At 52.4% G+C, this 17,409-nt stretch overlaps 1 protein-coding gene across 4 annotated transcripts in view; it reads left to right on the top strand.

The window, feature by feature from the left end:
• Nucleotides 1-15,029, top strand: part of MYOM3 (myomesin 3) — a 52,655-nt gene extending 37,626 nt beyond the window's left edge. For 3 of the 4 annotated variants that reach the window (XM_086365142.1, XM_086365152.1, XM_086365164.1), the window contains 14 exons: nucleotides 979-1,023; nucleotides 1,974-2,110; nucleotides 3,764-3,908; nucleotides 4,048-4,107; nucleotides 4,475-4,542; nucleotides 5,741-5,851; nucleotides 7,982-8,069; nucleotides 8,571-8,609; nucleotides 9,039-9,147; nucleotides 10,268-10,431; nucleotides 10,682-10,718; nucleotides 10,888-10,910; nucleotides 12,451-12,506; nucleotides 13,479-15,029. In XM_086365142.1, the coding sequence (XP_086221268.1) occupies nucleotides 979-1,023; nucleotides 1,974-2,110; nucleotides 3,764-3,908; nucleotides 4,048-4,107; nucleotides 4,475-4,542; nucleotides 5,741-5,851; nucleotides 7,982-8,069; nucleotides 8,571-8,609; nucleotides 9,039-9,147; nucleotides 10,268-10,431; nucleotides 10,682-10,718; nucleotides 10,888-10,910; nucleotides 12,451-12,506; nucleotides 13,479-13,739 (1,343 nt within the window). In that variant the 3' untranslated portion in view covers nucleotides 13,740-15,029. Of the gene's footprint in view, nucleotides 1-978; nucleotides 1,024-1,973; nucleotides 2,111-3,763; nucleotides 3,909-4,047; nucleotides 4,108-4,474; nucleotides 4,543-5,740; nucleotides 5,852-7,981; nucleotides 8,070-8,570; nucleotides 8,610-9,038; nucleotides 9,148-10,267; nucleotides 10,432-10,681; nucleotides 10,719-10,887; nucleotides 10,911-12,450; nucleotides 12,507-13,478 lie in introns of those variants that run through there. The other variant, XR_015150299.1, reaches the window with a different exon arrangement.
• Nucleotides 15,030-17,409: the final 2,380 nt, after the last annotated feature.

The following is a 17,409-nucleotide window of genomic DNA, read 5'->3' as shown; positions in this document are numbered from 1 at the left end:
CAACTGGGACAGCCATGGTCCTCCCTGCTGAATGCACAGGGGGCCCTTTGATTTTGTTAAGACACAGTGGCCAGGCGGGTCCAGATTTCTATTCCAGTTCCACAATTTCCTGGCTGCTTGACCTTGGGCAAGTCATGATCCCTCTCTGGGCCTCAGTTTTCTCACCTGTAAAAGGAGGGTAATAACCCCTGATACCCCAAGTGAAACAATGTTGTTATGCAGACACCCTTACGTGACTCCATGCAAGCTAAAGCCAACCACAAAAGCATAAAACCATCCACAAAAGCAGTGGGTGTCGTTTTTTGGTTTGGAATATGATGCTTGCCGTGTGTGCAGACTCATCATACTCTGGACTCTAACCTTACAAGGGACAATGAGATATGGGCTCTGCCTCTGCCAATTCATTCATGCAACATATATTTACCAAGCACCTGCTGTGTGCCAGACACCCATGTAGGTCCAGAGTTCAGCTAAGCAGGAGAGACAAACCTAACACGAGGAAGCAGTTAGCGGTGAGACAGCACTGTGCCAACCTGCCCCCGACACGTGTTGCCTGAAGTACTCATTGAAGGGGCCAGGCCCTCAGATTCTAGGACAGCATGTCACAGTGGATTAACAAGGGGGCTCAGGAGGCAGACAGTAATGCTCACCCCCCACAGCATGGTGTGAGGATCACTGAGATCATGCAGAGATTGGCAGACAGTAGGTGCTCCTCTGGGGAAGTGGCACTTGATCAGGCCTTGAAGGACGAGGAGAATAAGCAATTTCAGGGGGGCCTACAGCAACCCCTGAAGGCCCCTCGGTGCCCCAGAGCCAAGGCTCGCAATCGTCATCATTAACCTCCTTGGTAACCAAGTGACCCCGAGCTGAGTCTCTCAGGACTTTCACCCAGTGCGGATGCTAGAATGGTTCCCATGACCCCCACTAGCCCAGGTATCTCATTCTCTTTGGTTTCTTCCTTGCTCCTCCCTGTCCCAGAGCTGAACAAGCTGAAGAAGTTGAGCCATGAGATCAGAAACCCAGGTAAGCGGTCCAAGCTGCCAGACTTGAGCAGTCATGCCAGGCCCACTGGGGTGTCCTGAGCAGAGCTGAGTCAGCCAAGAGCCAGACACTAGGCTGATAGGGGGTAGGGGAGGATGGGGTCATCTTGGGGCTGGACGGTCAGACACCCAGAGAGTGCTCAGTCCATAAAGGGAAAAGAGTGGCCAGCAGGGAGCACGTGGGGTGCAAGGGAGGGCAGAGTGGATGATTTCTTCTTCCTCTTGGATTGTGGGTCATCTAAACCCCTCCTTTCCTCCACTGGCCAGGGGTAGCATTTGTAGTCCCTGTGGCAGGGGTCACAAACTTGGGTGTATACTGGAATCACCCCGGGAGCTTTTCAAAATCCAAACGTCCAGGCCATGCCCCAGATAAGTCAGAATCTCTGGAACTGGAGCCAGATATTGGTGTTTTGAAAGTTCATGGATGCAATGTGGGATCCTGTATTGAATCCCACACCAGGAAAAAAAAAAAAAAATCGTCTTAGTAAATAGTGCCAAAATTTGAACAACATCTGTAGAATAGTATCAATATTCATTTCCTGGTTTAAAAAATACATACAGTGATTTGGGAAAGTTCAGGATACTGGAATTTTCTGTCTGTTTTTGCAACATTTTGCAAGTCAAATGATTTCTAAATGAAGAGAAATAAATGAAATTACATGTTTTTTAAAAGTCTTTATGTTTCTGGTGTTCAGCCAGGGTGAGAAGCACAGCCTCAAAGCCATAGGAGGAGGGTGAATGACCTGAGATGAATTCTATCTAGGGTGACTGAATGTGGGAAACCCTCCCCAGACCCTCACCCTAGTTATGTCTCCACCAGACTCTGAAGCACTTTGCACATGGCATGTCCATGCAGTGCTCAAGGTGGGGCTGTCGGGAGTGGGGAGGGGAGAAGGGTGCCCTGCCCACCCCTTCCTGTCCTCTGCCTCCCAGTGATCAAGCTGATCTCTGGCTGGAACGTTGAAATCCTCGAGCAAGGAGAGGTGCGGCTTTGGCTGGAAGTGGAAAAGTTGTCTCCGGCGGCTGAGCTGCATCTAATCTTCAATGAGAAGGAAATCTTCAGCTCACCGGTAACTGGGGGCTCAGAATCCCTAAATGAGGTCCCTGGCCCAGGAGGTGGCCTCGCTGGCAGTGGTCTTTACCAGCCAGAACCTCCCCCTAGCAGACATTTCAGAAATAGCCACCTGCTTCAGCTGTCACAGTGAAGGAGTCGGGGTGGGGACACCTGGATTTTAGTACCTGGGGGATGGGGGGCAGGGATGCTAGACATTTGCCAATGCAAGGGACACTCCCACAAAGAATTTCCCATGCCCCCCACAATTTTTGAGTATCCTGACAAACATCCGTAAGATGAAAAACCTACATTCATGCTTGTAAGTATCCAAGCGTAGACCCTAACTCTGAGACACAAACACAATTTTTTTAACTTTTTTGCAATGTTAACATACACTGATAGTCTTATTCTATTAGCCACATTACCTGTGCTCTTTTATTCATTTTCCTGTTCTTGTACAGAATAGTTTTTGTTTGCTTTGACTTGCAAGATCTCAGTTCCCTGACCAGGGATTGAATCTGGGCCACTAGACCACCAGGGAATTCCCCCATACAGAATAGTTTTCTTTCCTAACTTCTGTTTAGTTAAAACGAATTCACTGTAAGTCATGAAGCACCAGTGAGTGATATGAGCATCTGTGTATTGAAAAGCATTACTTTTATTTCCTCTTCCTATTATAGTTGTGGTGTTACATTGCTTTTTTAAAATCTTTGTGTGCAGCAAGTTGTATTAATTGAACCATGTAAGTTGCCCATACTCAACTGTTTTTACTTACAAAGATGCCAATTTCAATCTCATAAGAGATTTAATCATAAAATGATCTTATTTGTGAATTCCATCTCCAGATGGCCAAGTGGCCGTCATTACATATGTGTTATCAAGAGAGGAGCTGGTTCTGACAGAGGAGAAAAGAACTCGAGGCTAAATGTCAGAAGGTTCATGTTCATTTCCTGTGGGCCGCGTGCCCCTGGACGGGTCTCTTCACCTCTCTGTGCCTCAGTTTCTGCATCCGTACAATGGGGTTGGTTGCCCCAGGATCAGGAGGAACAACTGAGAAAATAGAGAAAGTTTTGCATAAAGATGAAGCCTGCATGACTTTGGCTCATGATAGAGGAAGTGTAACAAAGTCTGGACTCAGCACACAGCACTGAGACTATAGAAATACAAAACAAAACTAGGAGTTCCCTCAAATCATAGTACAAGTGAAGCCAGAGGGGAAAGGATCCTAAATGTGGAAAACAAAACGTTTTGAAAATTGTTAGAATGTGACAAAATATAAAGAAGTATTAACTCTGGGTAGCAGACACACAGGATTTTTATAGTACCCTTTATAATTTTATGGGGAACTTTTGCCTATTAAACTGCAAAAAAAAAAAAAAAAAAAGTGGCAGAAAATAACCAAAAAAGTATGGCGCAGTAGGAGATTGGGGGATTATTATGAACTGAAAGGGACACAAGACTCTCCTGGGCCCGCTGGGCTCCAGGGTGTTCTCAGGAGCTGGGTGTGTCTATACACATGAAGAGAGGTACCCAGGACCCCTTCCCCAAACCTGAAGTCTTCTAACTTTACCACCCCAAGTCCAACTACACCCCGATTTGCACCACCACAACACAAATTCCCTATAATTGGAAGAAACCAGAACAGACTCTCGTGTTTTGTTCTCCCCAGAACCGCAAAATCAATTTTGTCCGAGAGAAGGGCCTGGTGGAAGTTATCATCCAGCACTTGACCGAGGACGACAAAGGGTCGTACACTGCCCAGCTCCAAGACGGAAAAGCCAAGAACCAGATCACCCTGGCGCTGGTGGACGACGGTCAGCCGTGCCCCGGTCCCCGACCTCAGCTCTCAGCCCTGGGGTCCTTCCTGGTCCATCCAGACGCCCCCCTAGTCCACTCCCGGACCTGCGCTCCTCCTGGCTCACGCCAGTTCCTCCCCACCCCCTGTGTTCACAGAGTTCGACAAACTTCTAAGGGCGGCAGATGCTAAGAGAAGAGACTGGAAGAGAAAACAGGGTAAGAGCTGCTGGGACGAAGTCCAAAGCCCTCGCCACTAGCGTTGGGGAACCGCCAGACAAGTGGGTTAATAGATGCCTCCGTCCTGCTGGGGCCCCGAGGGAGGGCCACTGCCGTTTGAGCCAGTGGCGTCCTCGTGCCAAAACGTGCCCAACCCCTAGAGTGAGCGCCTCCTTAAATTCTGCACCCCAGGGGCCTCCCTCGCCTCACCCCAGGCCCCTCCTGCGTAGGGGCGGGATTCCGGAATCCGAGGGGCCTTTGGGCATCAGGCGCCCCGCCCCAGGTGCCTTCCCCCGTCTCGCCACCAGGTGGCGCGCGAGCCGATCCTGGCGCTCTGACCGCCGGGCGTGTCGTTGTGCCCTTGCAGGTCCGTATTTCGTGGAGCCTTTGCAGTGGAAGGTCACGGACGACTGCCAAGTGCTGCTGACCTGCAAGGCAAAGCCTCGCCCCCGCCTCCAGCCCTGCCCCCGGGCCACGTGGGCCCAGACCAGTGGTTTCCCCCAAGCCCAGTGGCTGTCTTAAGATTGAAGGCGGGAGGAGAAGGGGACGACAGAGGATGAGATGGTTGGATGGCATCACCGACTCGATGGACACTGAGTTTGAGTAAACTCGGGAGTTGGTGATGGACAGGGAAGCCTGGCGTGCTGCAGTCCATGGGGTCGCAAAGAGTCGGTCTTGCCCCACTCCCCGGAAACTCCATACTCTGCGCTAAGTCTGATCCCAAGCAGGGGAAGTAGCCCCAGGCATTTTGCCTTTAACCGAGAAAACAAAAGCCCAAGACGCAGACAGAGTTGGAGTGAATTATAGTGCGCTGGGTCAGCCTTGAGCTAGGTCTCCTAGCTGCCCTGGGGGAGAGTCCGGAGGCCAGGAGTCTGGAAGAAAGAGAGCTCGCTGTAGATTAAGGGGGAGTCCCTGTGTCCCGCCAGACACTGTGCCCAGCGTTTTATAGCATCATTTGATCTCATCTACTTCACAACCATCTGTGAGAGAGGCGTTAGCATCCCCACTTTAGGATGAAAAAACAAGTGGAGAAGTAGCTCAAGACCACAGAGAAAGAGGCAGAGCCTGGAGCCGGGGTTTAACCAAGTCTGACTCCAGAGCTGGTGCTGCTGTTTCTCAGCACCCTGCAGCCTTTTAGATAACTAGGGGACAGCGCATCCCAGAAGGGCATCCATTCAGCAAACTTAAGCACTCTGCAAGCCCTGGGCCTACAAGAACGAAGAGGTGGTCTCCTGAGGCCTCCAGCATCCCACAGTCCAAAGCAAGAGCCTGTGCAAACAGCATGCCTGGTGTTGTGATGGAGACATGCATGAAATTTACTATTCATGATAGGGGACACTCTGGGGCGCAGAAAGGAAGGCTTCCTGGAGGAGGTAACACAGCTATTTACAAAGAAAAATAAGGTAGGAAAGGGATCAAGAAGCAGAGGGAACGTCATTAGCAAAAGTCCAAAGTCCAGAAGCCATCAGAGAAGACATACTGTGTGAGGAAGGAGTTGGCTGAGATTTAGGGGGAGAGCAAGGTGGGAGCGGGGGAGGGGGAAGTCATTTTTGTAAAAGAAAGTTCAGATGAACTGGGTCTTCACTTAAAAGAGGAAGCCTGAAGGAGTCTCCTCATTCCTGACCTTCCTCAGGTGACCAACACCAAGAAAGAAACCCGCTTCCAGTGGTTCTTCCAGAAGAGAGAGTTCCCAGCTGGTCAGTACGACCCACAGACTGGAGCAGGGCTTCTCTGCATCGAAGAGGTAAGTGCAGCCCTGACCTGAGAGCTCATGGAGTTGCGGTGCCAGGAGCACTGGGCAGGGAGTCAGGACCAAGACGAGGCGAGTGAGGCACTAACTTCATGCACGCACTTTAAGGGGGCACTAAAAAAGCTTAGTAATCAAGATAAATAATATTTTAGGCAATAAGTAAGTAAATAAAGTTGCTCAATCGTGTTCGACTCTTTGCAACCCCGTGACGGTAGCCTACTAGGCTCCTCTGTCCATGGGATTTTCCAGGCAAGAGTACTGGAGTGGGTTGCCATTTCCTTCTCCAGGGGATCTTCCTGACCCAGGGAATCCAACTCAGGTCTCCGGCATTGCAGGCAGACGCTTTACTGCCTGAGCCACCAGGGAAGCCCTTTTTAGGCAATAGTAAGAATCAAATTAATGCCAAAATAAAAGACCATGGGGGAAAGCAATACCAAAATTGTAAATAAAGACAGGCACAGTCATACTGATTTTTCCTTTTTGTTGAATTCCAGTCCTGGCCCTGCCCCCAACCGTGTGGCCTTGGGCTTGTCACTGTCCCTCTCTGACCTCAATTTTCACCTGTAACCTGAGAGGGTCAGGCAGGATGCTGTCTCAGAGATTCCTTCCTGCTGCTGCGGCCTGAGATTGGGGCAGGAAGACTGTCTCCATGGGAGGCAGTTCTGGGCAGAGCAAAGCAGGCCTGGAGCTCACCTCTCCCACCCACTTCCTCCCCAGGGCCCTCAAAGGAGTGTGACCTGGTTAAGATAGAAATAGAAAGCTCGTTCTTAAATATTCAATGTTTTTCTGCCCTGCCACTGATTTCTGTGGCCCGTGTGCCAAGGAGCACAGCGCAAACGCAGGTTTGCTGACAAGGAAAGAACTAATGATTTCAGGGTCCTCGCCCAAATCTCAGCCAAAATAATGACCAGTTGGCCTTTGTCATCACAGTGCAGGCCCTTCCACTGGGCTTGGCGTCAAGGAGGGGCTTAATTGCTACTGAGTCTTGTCATAATCGTCTGGCCTGTTGGTGCGAGAACTCTCTGGCTTCTGAAAAGTTATCTCCCTTGATCGGAAACCGTAGCATGTGGTCAGGGCAATGTTTATGCCACCATTTTACAGATGAGTAAACTGAGACTCAGGGAGTTTAAGTACCAAGATGCAAGGCTGAAGAGTAGACCCAAAAGTCTCTCCAAACACCCTCCACAGAATGTGGCTGGGGCTTTGGAGCCTTCACTGAAGGAGCAGGGAGGGAACATAGGGGAGGACTGTTGGGTTTTCAGTCCTTTGATCTCCGGGTTAAGAGATGCTTCTTGAGGAGTGGGCTGGGATGGGTGGGAGGTTCACGAGAAAGAGGGCGTATGTATACCGGTGGCTGATTCATGTTGATGTATGGCAGAAACCAATACAATATTGTAAAGCAACTGTCCTCCACCTAAAAAGAAATAATTTTTTTTTAGAGAAATGTGTCTGCCTCAGATCCTGCTTCAAAGCACACTATGTGGAGATGGGTGCAAGGGGCCCTTTGACGGGTCAGGGAGGCAGATATCGTCCCGCCCCCTGCCCCTAACCCAGCCCTTGGAGGAGATGATGTGTAATGAGAGGGCACAGTTGACCTCTGACCTTGCTTTCAAAGAACAGCCCAAGTTCTTGCTTTGCTGAGTGTTGACCCAGGCTTCTCCAGATTGACAAGCATGTGCCAATAAGGACCCACTTGTCCTGAGCAAAAGAAAGCACACCTCTTCTGAGAGATGCAGAGAGACCCCTCCATCCCAGGCCCCCCAGAAGCAGGGCAGCTCTGGTGGAGGGTGCCCCCAGCTCAGCCCAGCTCTGCAAGGAGGACGCTCTGCTTTGCTCAAAGCAGCTGACTCAGAATCCCCCTGGGGGAGGGGAGAAGGGAAGTGGGCACCTGTTTCTGCCCTCAGGTCCGCCTCCCTGCCCCACCTCCAGGCCCAGACAAACCGAGAGCTTGGAATCAAAGGGCTCTGGAGCTGGAAGGAGCCAGAGATGGCCCATCACAGGGGGCTAAACTGAGCCCAGGGAGGAGAGTTAGGGGCAGGCCTGGAGCCCAGGCCTCCTGATTTGCTATCCATCGCTCTTTCTGGAACCCATGCCAATACCGCCTTCTCTCCTCCTTCCTTCCAGCTGTCCAAAGAGGACCAGGGCGTTTACAGAGCACAGGTTTCTGACGATCGAGGGGAGGACGATACCATCCTGGACCTCAGAGATGAAGGTAGGAGCTGGCGATGTCAGAGACGAGCCAGGAGGGTCTCTTGCTGAACCAAGAGATACAGTCTGTGATCCCCGTGTCACTGGGGGCAACTGAGGCCCAGGGGGGTTAAGTGACCTACCCATGGCTGCACAGCAGGTCAGGGCCAGGGCGGGCCCGGCCTGTGTGATGCTGGAGCCCACGCTCACTGCCCTGCCCCACAGTGAGCCCAGGCTTCGTGATGTGGAGTCTGGGTTCTCTGCTCTGCCCCACATGGGCCCCAGGGTCCTCACCAGGCCGGCGGGCTCAGCCTGCAGGAAAATCATCAGGTCAGCCCATCTGTCCTCCATCTGCGTGGCCCCACCCCATCCATCACGGAGTGCCCTGGGTCCCTTCCTTGCGCCTACGCCTGCATCCTCAGAGCTGCTCATAAGCTCCACCAGCCTTTTCCAAGGCAGAGCCCACACTGGTACGTCCCTCGGGGAGTCCCCCATATCAGCTGACTGTTCCCTCTTCTCCCTCCAGCCCTGGATGCCATCTTCACTGAGCTGGGCAGGATCGGTGGTAAGCAAGTCCCACCCACTTTTGCCCAGCCCTGTCCTGACGCCACTGGAGAAGGAAATGGCAACCCACTCCAGGGTTCTTGCCTGGAGAATCCCATGGATGGAGAAGCCTGGTAGGCTGCAGTCCATGGGGTCACACAGAGTAGGACACGACTGAAGCGACTTAGCAGCAGCAGCAGTCCTGATGCCACAGAGCCTCCGGGGGGCCTCCAGCCATCCTTGGCTGTGAGGGTGGGGTGGGTTTAGACTCCAACCTCAGAGACTGTTGGGCGCGGGGTGTGAGGGAGGGGGCGTTCCTGCTTCATGACCACACTTGCCTTCCCCCACCGCACCCCAGAGCAGGGGCGAGCTGGCTGCCCCCGAGATGTGAGGCCCAAAGGGCCTTGGGGAAGACTCAGCCTTCTCTTCTGCCCCACCCCCCCACCCCCAGCTCTCTCTGCAACCCCACTGAAAATCCAGGGGACGGAGGAAGGGATCCGGCTCTTCAGCAAGGTTAAGTACTACAACGTGAAGTACATGAAGACCACCTGGTTCCACAAGTAGGTTGACCTTGCCCTGGAGTCCCAGGAGGGAGGGGGCCAGAACCCGCCCCGAGCCCAGTCCCAAGGGTTTGGCAGAGACCACACCCCCACACCCCCACCCCCGGTCCACAGAGGGAGCCCGAGAAGGGAACAGCTGTCAGAGGCACAGAAGGGAGGCTCCCCAGGGAAGGTGGGCATCCTGGTGCTGGGAACATTTTCCCAGTGTCTCCATGGCCACGGGAGGACCATTGTCTTAGAGCAGCACCTGGGAACTGAGGGAGGGAAGGACTCAGGAAGGAAGGAAAACCAGGTGGTCACGTGGGTCATGGTGCCTTTGTGGGTCTCCGCAGCCTTAGCACACTCAGGCAGCCAGGCTGAGGGGAGACAGGCAGGCAGAGGGACCTGGGGGCTGACAGCTAACTTAGGGCCAGGCCTTGAAGGCAGGATCAGGCATCAGGGACTCAGCCGGAGCTAAGTGAGCCCACAGAGTCTGGGAGCAGAGTTTTCCCAGCGCTTCTTACGGGCACACCTCAGCCTCGTGGAGCACACATTATTGCACCCATTCTAGGGAGGAGGCTAGACTGACTGACTCACACTTGTCATGTGAGGCCAAGTTGAATTTCAGAACAGCAAAGCTCCTTCTCCAGAGTCTCTGAGCCCCGTGACTAAGCCCACAAGTGTCATTTTGCAGCACGACACTGGGGGCATGGGCCAGGTGTCTTTAGGTATGAAATTTAAGTAAAGAAGGAAGGGAGTGTATACAGTTTGTAAGAGCTTGGGGCCAGTTATTGTGGGAAGAGCTCCTGGGAGGTTTTTTAAGATGAGAAGGATGAAGTGAGGAAGTGGCTCCCATGGGTGTGGTAGGGGGAGGTGGCCACTGATCCTGGAGCACCATTTTCTCAAGGTCCCAGCCTGCAGGACGTGTTGCAAATAGAGACTCAGCTCGGGCACAAGCTTTGATGAATGATGAATGGATGAGTGGGTAGATACTTATCAAATGTCTCATGGATGGTCAGCCCACACGTCGGGAAACAAAATTCCAGGAGAGGAGTCTGGGGCAGGGGTGCCTACAGCTGGGCAGGCAGCCATCCTGTCCTGGGCACAGCCCTGTTAACCATTGCCTTGCCCTCACGTTCAGAGAGAAACGCCTGGAGAGTGGCGATCGGGTGAGGGCTGGTACCACCCTGGATGAGATCTGGCTCCATATCCTGGACCCCAAGGACTCAGACAAGGGCAAATACATCCTGGAGATCACGGCTGGGAAGGAAGTCCGGCAGCTCTCGGCTGATCTCTCCGGGCAAGGTGATCTCTCCAGCCGTCTGTCCTTGGGGGAAACCTGTTTAGAAAACCCCATAGTCTTTGGTGGCGGGGTGGGAGGGGTACTCCCATCTCCCACCCAATCCTAGCACTGCCCCCAAGAGAATGCTGGAACAGAGAGGAGGAACAGTCACAGCTGCGCTCTGCACCTGTGGGTTGCAAAGGTCAGGGGGATGGAGTGGAGGGGTGGGAGGGGGACGCTCTGACGCAGCTGTTCCCCTTTTCCTTCTCATAGCTTTTGAGGATGCCATGGCTGAGCACCAGAGACTGAAGTAAGTTCCCAGCGTGATCAAAGTCCCTGGGGTGCAGGCACACAGGACCCTTCCTGGGAGGTGCAGCTGGCTGGATCCGCCCTTCCCCTACCACCCCTCCCCCAGCCACGGGCAGGACTGTCCTTTAATAGATGGAACCCCAAGCCCTTTTCCCTTTTCTGTTTTCCAGAGCCTTGGCCATCATCGAGAAGAGTAAGTCCAGCCATATTCCCCAGTTTCCTTTTCTGAGTTGGGGGTGACTTCCCAGCCGCTCACAGCTCCTGGCAAGGCAGCTGGAGCCCCAGTTGCCCGGCTGTGTGGCTGCGTGGCTCTGGGCTGTCACAGAGCTGCCAGGAGACCTGGGTGGCAGCCGCAGCATGAAGACAGGTGGATAAGGAGTCCGAGGATACCTGAGACCGTGGATGCACCCAGCATCCACTCGGCTGATGTCAGAGGGACTCCGAAGGCAGGGGTGGATAGGACCGAGGCTGCGCTGGTCTTTCTGATCAAGGTCTGGGAGGGGACGACTTTAAAGCTCTCAGGGCACTAGGGTCTCAGCTAATCCAGGACACAGCCTCTGAGCTGCCCAGGGGCACCACCAAGTCCATGCGCTGGAGCTTCACCAGGTCCCCACAGCCAGTGCTAAATCACCCCGTTCCAGGAGGCTGGCTTACTGGTCCCACTGACCCAGCAGTCACTATGGGACTTTTCAAGAGGGAAAGACTTCAGGCAGCAGAGCAAAGCAGCTCGGAACAATCTGAGAAAGGAAACCGACCATTTGCGGTCATGTGTAGGAGGACGGATTAACCCTATATGGCTTCTTGTTCCCAAATGTCCTCACTTGGCAGGAAGTGCAGGCTGTTTGTAACTGAAATCTGGAAGGGGGTCGGTCATCTGAGGTCTAAGGGCAGTGAGGAGCCTTCACAGGGGGCGGCCCACCTTGGTGAGAGGACCAGAGGCTGAAGACCCGACTAAGTCCATCACATCTCTGTCTAATTACTTCCGTCCCACATCCCATCCTGGGACTCCGAGTCGCAGGACAGAACACCCACCCCAGGACCCTAACAGCAGGAGCCTGCACTCACCATTTGTGGTCGCCGGGACTTGTGAAGTCGAGTCTAGGGTGGTGGATTGTCGCCTGGTGAACATTAAGCCCACATGAAGGTCCATCTCTCCCCTCCCCCCAACCCTGATCCAGAGTCCTTCTCACCTACATCCATTGCGGACACCAACTGCTTCAAGGCTCTTTGCATACCCCTGATCGTGATCCAGGGGCCATTCCCACAGCCTCGATTTCAGCATAAGGGATATGTTGGCTTTCTGCTTAGTGATTTACAGCCACTCTGTCTTCCTGCCCAACCCCCGGGGCCACCAGGTCCCCTCCCTTGACCAGAATCAGTGTCCCAAAAGCTTCCTTCCTGTTCCCTCCCTTAGCTGGATCGGCACACCTGCTGTGTGCACTTTGCCAGTTTAGGGCTCAGAGCAATCTTATTCACCTTCTCCCAGTTCTCAAGGGGAAGGGCACCTCACTGTTGCCTCCAGGTACCACCGACCATGATACTAACCTCAAGGCAATGACAGAAACATTATGCCCTCTATCTTCTGTTTGTAAAGGCAAGGAAATACGTAATACAAGTTTAAAGATGTCCACCCCAAACAATGCCAATAGGAAAAGAAGCATTGCTAAAAAATAAACCACAACTCCAGGTAAATGTTCATCACTGGGCGGGGCTCTCGTTTTTTTCCCTTCCAGATCGTGCCAAGGTGGTGAGGGGGCTCCCAGACGTGGCCACAATCATGGAAGATAAGGTACCGACGGCCCCCGGCCCACAGCCAGCAGTCCCACCCTGGGCTCCCTCCCGCATCCATCAAAGAGCACAAAACCACAGAGCGCTGTGGATCCCAGAGCTGGAGGGGCTCGTTCCGCCAGAGTCCGGCTTAGCGGCCGCCCCTCGTTGGTCACACGTATGCTGTGTGGCCTGGGGGGAGTGCCGTCCCCAGCTTCACCCCATCTCTCCAGGGGGCCCTGGATGTCACGGGCTTCTCTCTCTGAACTTCAGTTTCCGCAGGAGTTCGACTCGATGAGCCCAAAAAAGCCTTTTCCGGACTGAAATTATGCAAGTCTACTATTCTAGAAAAGAACAGCTAACGTCTTCATGGTGCTCACCTTGTATCAGGCACTGTTCCGTTTTTCTAACCATGGAGGCAACCACATGGAACAGTGTGTTATTACTTCACCGTTTACAGCTGAGGGAACGGAGGCCCAGAGAGGTTAAGAGACGTACCTAAGGTCACACGGTTTAAAGGAACAGAGCTGGGAGTCACACCCAGACAGCCCAGCTCCACACTCTGGGCATCTGCCCCTTACCCTACAGTTCTCTGCACTGAGAACTGCTCTCCTGAGAATTTTCAAACTCAGTTCTTAAAATCTTTATGTTAAAGCAATCCGGGCTTATTTGCCTGGTAAAATGATAATGAAGTGTACAACAGAAAGCAATAAAGCAAAGTCTAGGCCACTCTAGGGCAGGTCACTGCTCAAGTAATAAAGATCTGAAATTCTAGCAAGCATTGCTCTAGAATAAAGTTGAGAATGGAGGATGTGGGGCTGCAGTAAAATGTCTCCCTTTCGTGTTATTACTTTATGGGTTACAATAAAGCACACATAATTAACTTATCACAAGGAGCAACTTGTACTGGGAGCTCCCTGGGAGCCTGAAGGTGATGCCAAGGGTTAGTCCCAGAGGGTGAGACTGACTGTTCCTTTCCTGTCCTTTCAAACAGACCCTGTGCCTGACCTGCGTCGTCTCAGGAGATCCTGCCCCTGAAATCTATTGGCTGAAGAATGACCAGCCTGTCACCTTCCTGGACCGCTACCACATGGATGTGAAGGGGACAGAGGTCACCATCACCATTGAGAGGGTCAACAGTGAGGACAGCGGGCGCTACGGTGTCTTCGTCAAGAACAAGTACGGGTCTGAGACAGGCCAGGTCACCATCAGCGTGTTCAAGCATGGGGAGGAGGAAAAGGTGCTGAAGATGTGACGGTCGGATTCAACCGCAGCCTGAGGTCTAGTCTGTGTGGACTAGGAGGGTCAACCAGGGGGTCACAGCCTGGCACAGGCCACGGGGATGAGACTGGAGGGGAGGGAACAGGCAGAACCCACCACAGGGATGAGACTGGAGGGGAGGGAACAGGGCAGAACCCAGGGCATGGGAGTGGGTGGAGTGGACACACCCAAGTGGAGGAGCAAAGATGGGGTGCTGGGAGGCCTCCAGGACTGCAGAATCAGGACTGGACTTGGACTGGAGGATTTACGTGCTGAACTGTTTCAACCCTAAACTCTCCGTGAGCCTTGCCTTTTTCATCTATCAAATGGGAATTCCTACTCCTAGGGATTCTTTATGAAAACTCTATGAAATCGTGTATCATTGGTTCTCAATGGGAGGCAATTTTGTCCCCTAGGAAACAGTCAGCAGTGTCCAAATTTGGGGTTGTCACAACTGGGGGTGTCCACTGGCATCTGGTAGATAGAAGTCAGGAATGCTGCTAAATATAATAGCTCCCTGCCACATAGAATTCAACCTTAAATGACAACCGTGCTGAGGCTGGTGAGCCCAGCCACAAATGGATGTATCACAATACTCCTCTTCGAGGATACTGTATTTTCGATGAAGTTCAGCAAACATTCATTTGAAGTCTAGCATATGCCAGGCTTGTGGATGGCACTGGGAGCACAAAGATGCATAATATGTAGGCCCCACCCTCAAGGGCACCTCAGCCCAGGAGAAGAGACAGACCTGGGTGCAGATGACTCCAGGACAAGTCAGATGATCGGAATTCTAAAAGGTCCGGATAAAGTCCCACTGGTGGTCAGAGGAGGGAGGCAGGTGTTCGTCCCAACTAGGGAAGGTGAGCTTTAAAACACCTTCCTGGAACTAGCGGAATGGGTTGTTAGGTCCTAAAAAATGAGTGGGATTTGGTGATGGTCATGGGAGGAGATTTCGGGAGCAGGGGCTGGTGAGAGCAAAGGTGAGGCGTGGAGGTGATACCACCCAGGCGGCCTGGGACACCATGTTGCAGAGTTCAGACCTTCAGGACTCCCAGCTCAGGGCCTCTGCCTGGCAGGACACATACTGGTTGGCCTTGCTTCCCGACCTCAGAACAGAGCTGGGCATTTCACCACACTCCGGTCTCCTTGTTTAAAATCAGATGGGGAGGGGAGGGGAGGGCATTTATAAAGTTAGAGATGTTTGTTGTAAAATTTTGGATAACCTTGAAAATGATGAAGGAGAAAAATAAAACTCATCTACACTCTCAATACCAGAACATAACACCCACCTCTGATTGCTGAAATGATTTCTGAATTTAAAGATAAAATGAATCACTCCTGCATTTACCACCCACACGCGCATCAAGGCATGATGGGAAGCTTATACCCCCAGCAGCTACAGGTGCAGTTCAGGCCAGGTGTTCAGTGATGGTGGTGGGGGGCAAGGGGCCGGGGTCCTGCCATGCCTGGCTGGAAATCAATATGGAGAATTGAGAGGGTCTTGGAGGCAAACACAGCCAGGCTTGAAGCCAAGATCTTTCTGTGTGATCTTGACCATTTTCCCCCCCTTTCTCTGGGCCTTGATTTTTCATCCATAAAACAAATCTGAAAGATCATTTTTGAAAGCCCTTTCAGCCGACGCTAAGATTTTGATTATTTCCCAGAACCTGGTTCTCCTTTGCTTTTCTCTTCTTACAACGATGGGATGAAGAAAAAGGTCCTGCCCTCATTCACTCTCCCAGTCTCATACTTGGAATCTCAGAGGAGAGACTCGGCTTCTTTCATTTGTCCATGAAAAATGTTTCAAATTTCAAAGAAATTGGGAAGCACAGAATCCATGCACTTTATTCCTGAAACCAGAGGGGCCTGACATATGCTTACATAGGTTCTTCGTCTTCACACAGAGCACCTCCTCTTCTCCTTCATATGATCATCGCCCCAACACAGGGAGGCAGGCAGGCAGACGCTGCAATGGCGACAATAAATCTCACAGGCACAGCACGTGGAAGGTTATGAAGCATTCTCGTGTCTCAGTGTTTATCAGATCCAATGGAACATCATCATTGGCCCCATTTTTACGGACATGACAGTTGAGAACCAAAGTGGTGCATGGCAGAGTTAGGACAAGAACCAGAGTCCCTGGGTCCTGGTTTGGAGGACATTCTGCTCTGCTACACGTGCAGAGGGCTACACAGAGTCCAGGGGCTTCCCTTGTGGCTTATGGACTTCCCTGGTAGCTCAGACGGTAAAGCCTTTGTCTACAATGCGGGAGAGCTGGGTTCGATCCCTGGGTAGGGAAGATTCCCTGGAGAAGGAAAGGGCAAACCCACTCCAGTACTCTTGCCTAGAAAATCCTCTTGCCTAGAAAATCCCATGGACGGAGGAGCGTGGTACAGGCTACTGTCCATGGGGTCGCAAAGAGTGGCTTAGCTGCTAAAGAATCGCCTGTAATGCAGGAGACCTGGGTTCGATCCCTGAGTTGGGAAGATCCCCTGGAGAAGGGAAAGGCTACCCACTCCAGTATTCTGGCCTGGAGAATTCCATGGACTGTATAGTCCATGGGATCGCAAAGACTCGCACATGACTGGGTAACTTTCACTTTCACCTTAACACAGAGTCGGGAGCCCAGAGGTGAACTCTTGCTGTGGTTCTCACTAAACCCCTGAGAACCGCCGAAGTGCTGAGTGAGCAGATCAGTGAACAGGTGTATAAATGGAGGTGGCTTCTTGGCCCCACTGTCCAGAACGGTAAAAATTTTCTCCACGGGGAAGCAGGAGGCATTATAAGTGTCCACAGCAATTTGTCGTGTTCTTGCCACAGGAGCACCTTCCGGTTGGCCCTGATTGAAACATGGTATGATCGCCCCCTGTTGGTGGGGTGTGGGCTTTGCAGTCTAAGAAGCAGCTCAGAAGCAGTGCATCGTTAGACAGGAAATGTTGGGAGCTCCTTGATTTGGTGACGAGCCAATTTGGGAGCAGGAGTTGGTCCCTGCTGTGCGGCATATGGACAATTTTTTCTTTGTCAAGTCTCCTTGGTTAGGGTCCCCCGCCTCCTGGAGCAATCTTGTTGAAGACCGGGATCCTCACTGTCCTTGATTGCTCTGCTCTCTTCTCTCTGCTCTACCTTCTACAGAAGCCAGGCTCGGCCAGTTTTTCCACTGGGCCCCCACCTAGGAGGACTGTGGACAGGGAAGGTCAAGGTGGGGCAGTGGGGATGGAGGTCCCTAGAACCCTTCACTGTTCTCTGTCTCAGCTCCTCCCACTTAATCCCGAGTAAACCTCAAGTACCGCTCAGGTGGGAGAAGGAGCACTACAGCACTGCGCATATGTGTGCACGCTTCGTCACTCGGTCGTATCCGACTCTTGCGACCCCCTAGACTTGTAGCCAGCCAGGCTCCTCTGTCCATGGGATTCTCCAGTCAAGAATACCAGAGTGGGTTGCCATTTCCTTCTCCAAGGGATCCACCCAACCCAGGGATCGAACCCAAGTCTCCTGCGTTGCAGACTCTAACCACTGAACTACAAGGTGTGAGAAAGGGCCTTGCTAAAGAATATTGTGATAAAATTTAAAAAAAAAAAAAAGCTTTCTGTCTGGTCTTTGTTCTTGGTTTGGAATATATAGCGCCTAAACCTTTGGGATCTCCAGGGTGGGGTCGCCAGACG

This window comes from Bos grunniens, chromosome 2 (genome assembly GCF_055505025.1).
Source record: "Bos grunniens cultivar Pamir isolate PY7600 chromosome 2, Bosgru_T2T1.0, whole genome shotgun sequence".
In the NCBI taxonomy this organism is placed as follows: domain Eukaryota; kingdom Metazoa; phylum Chordata; class Mammalia; order Artiodactyla; family Bovidae; genus Bos; species Bos grunniens.
The sequence above is the reverse complement of the archived record's forward strand: the minus strand, read 5'-3'. Positions and strand labels throughout refer to the sequence as shown.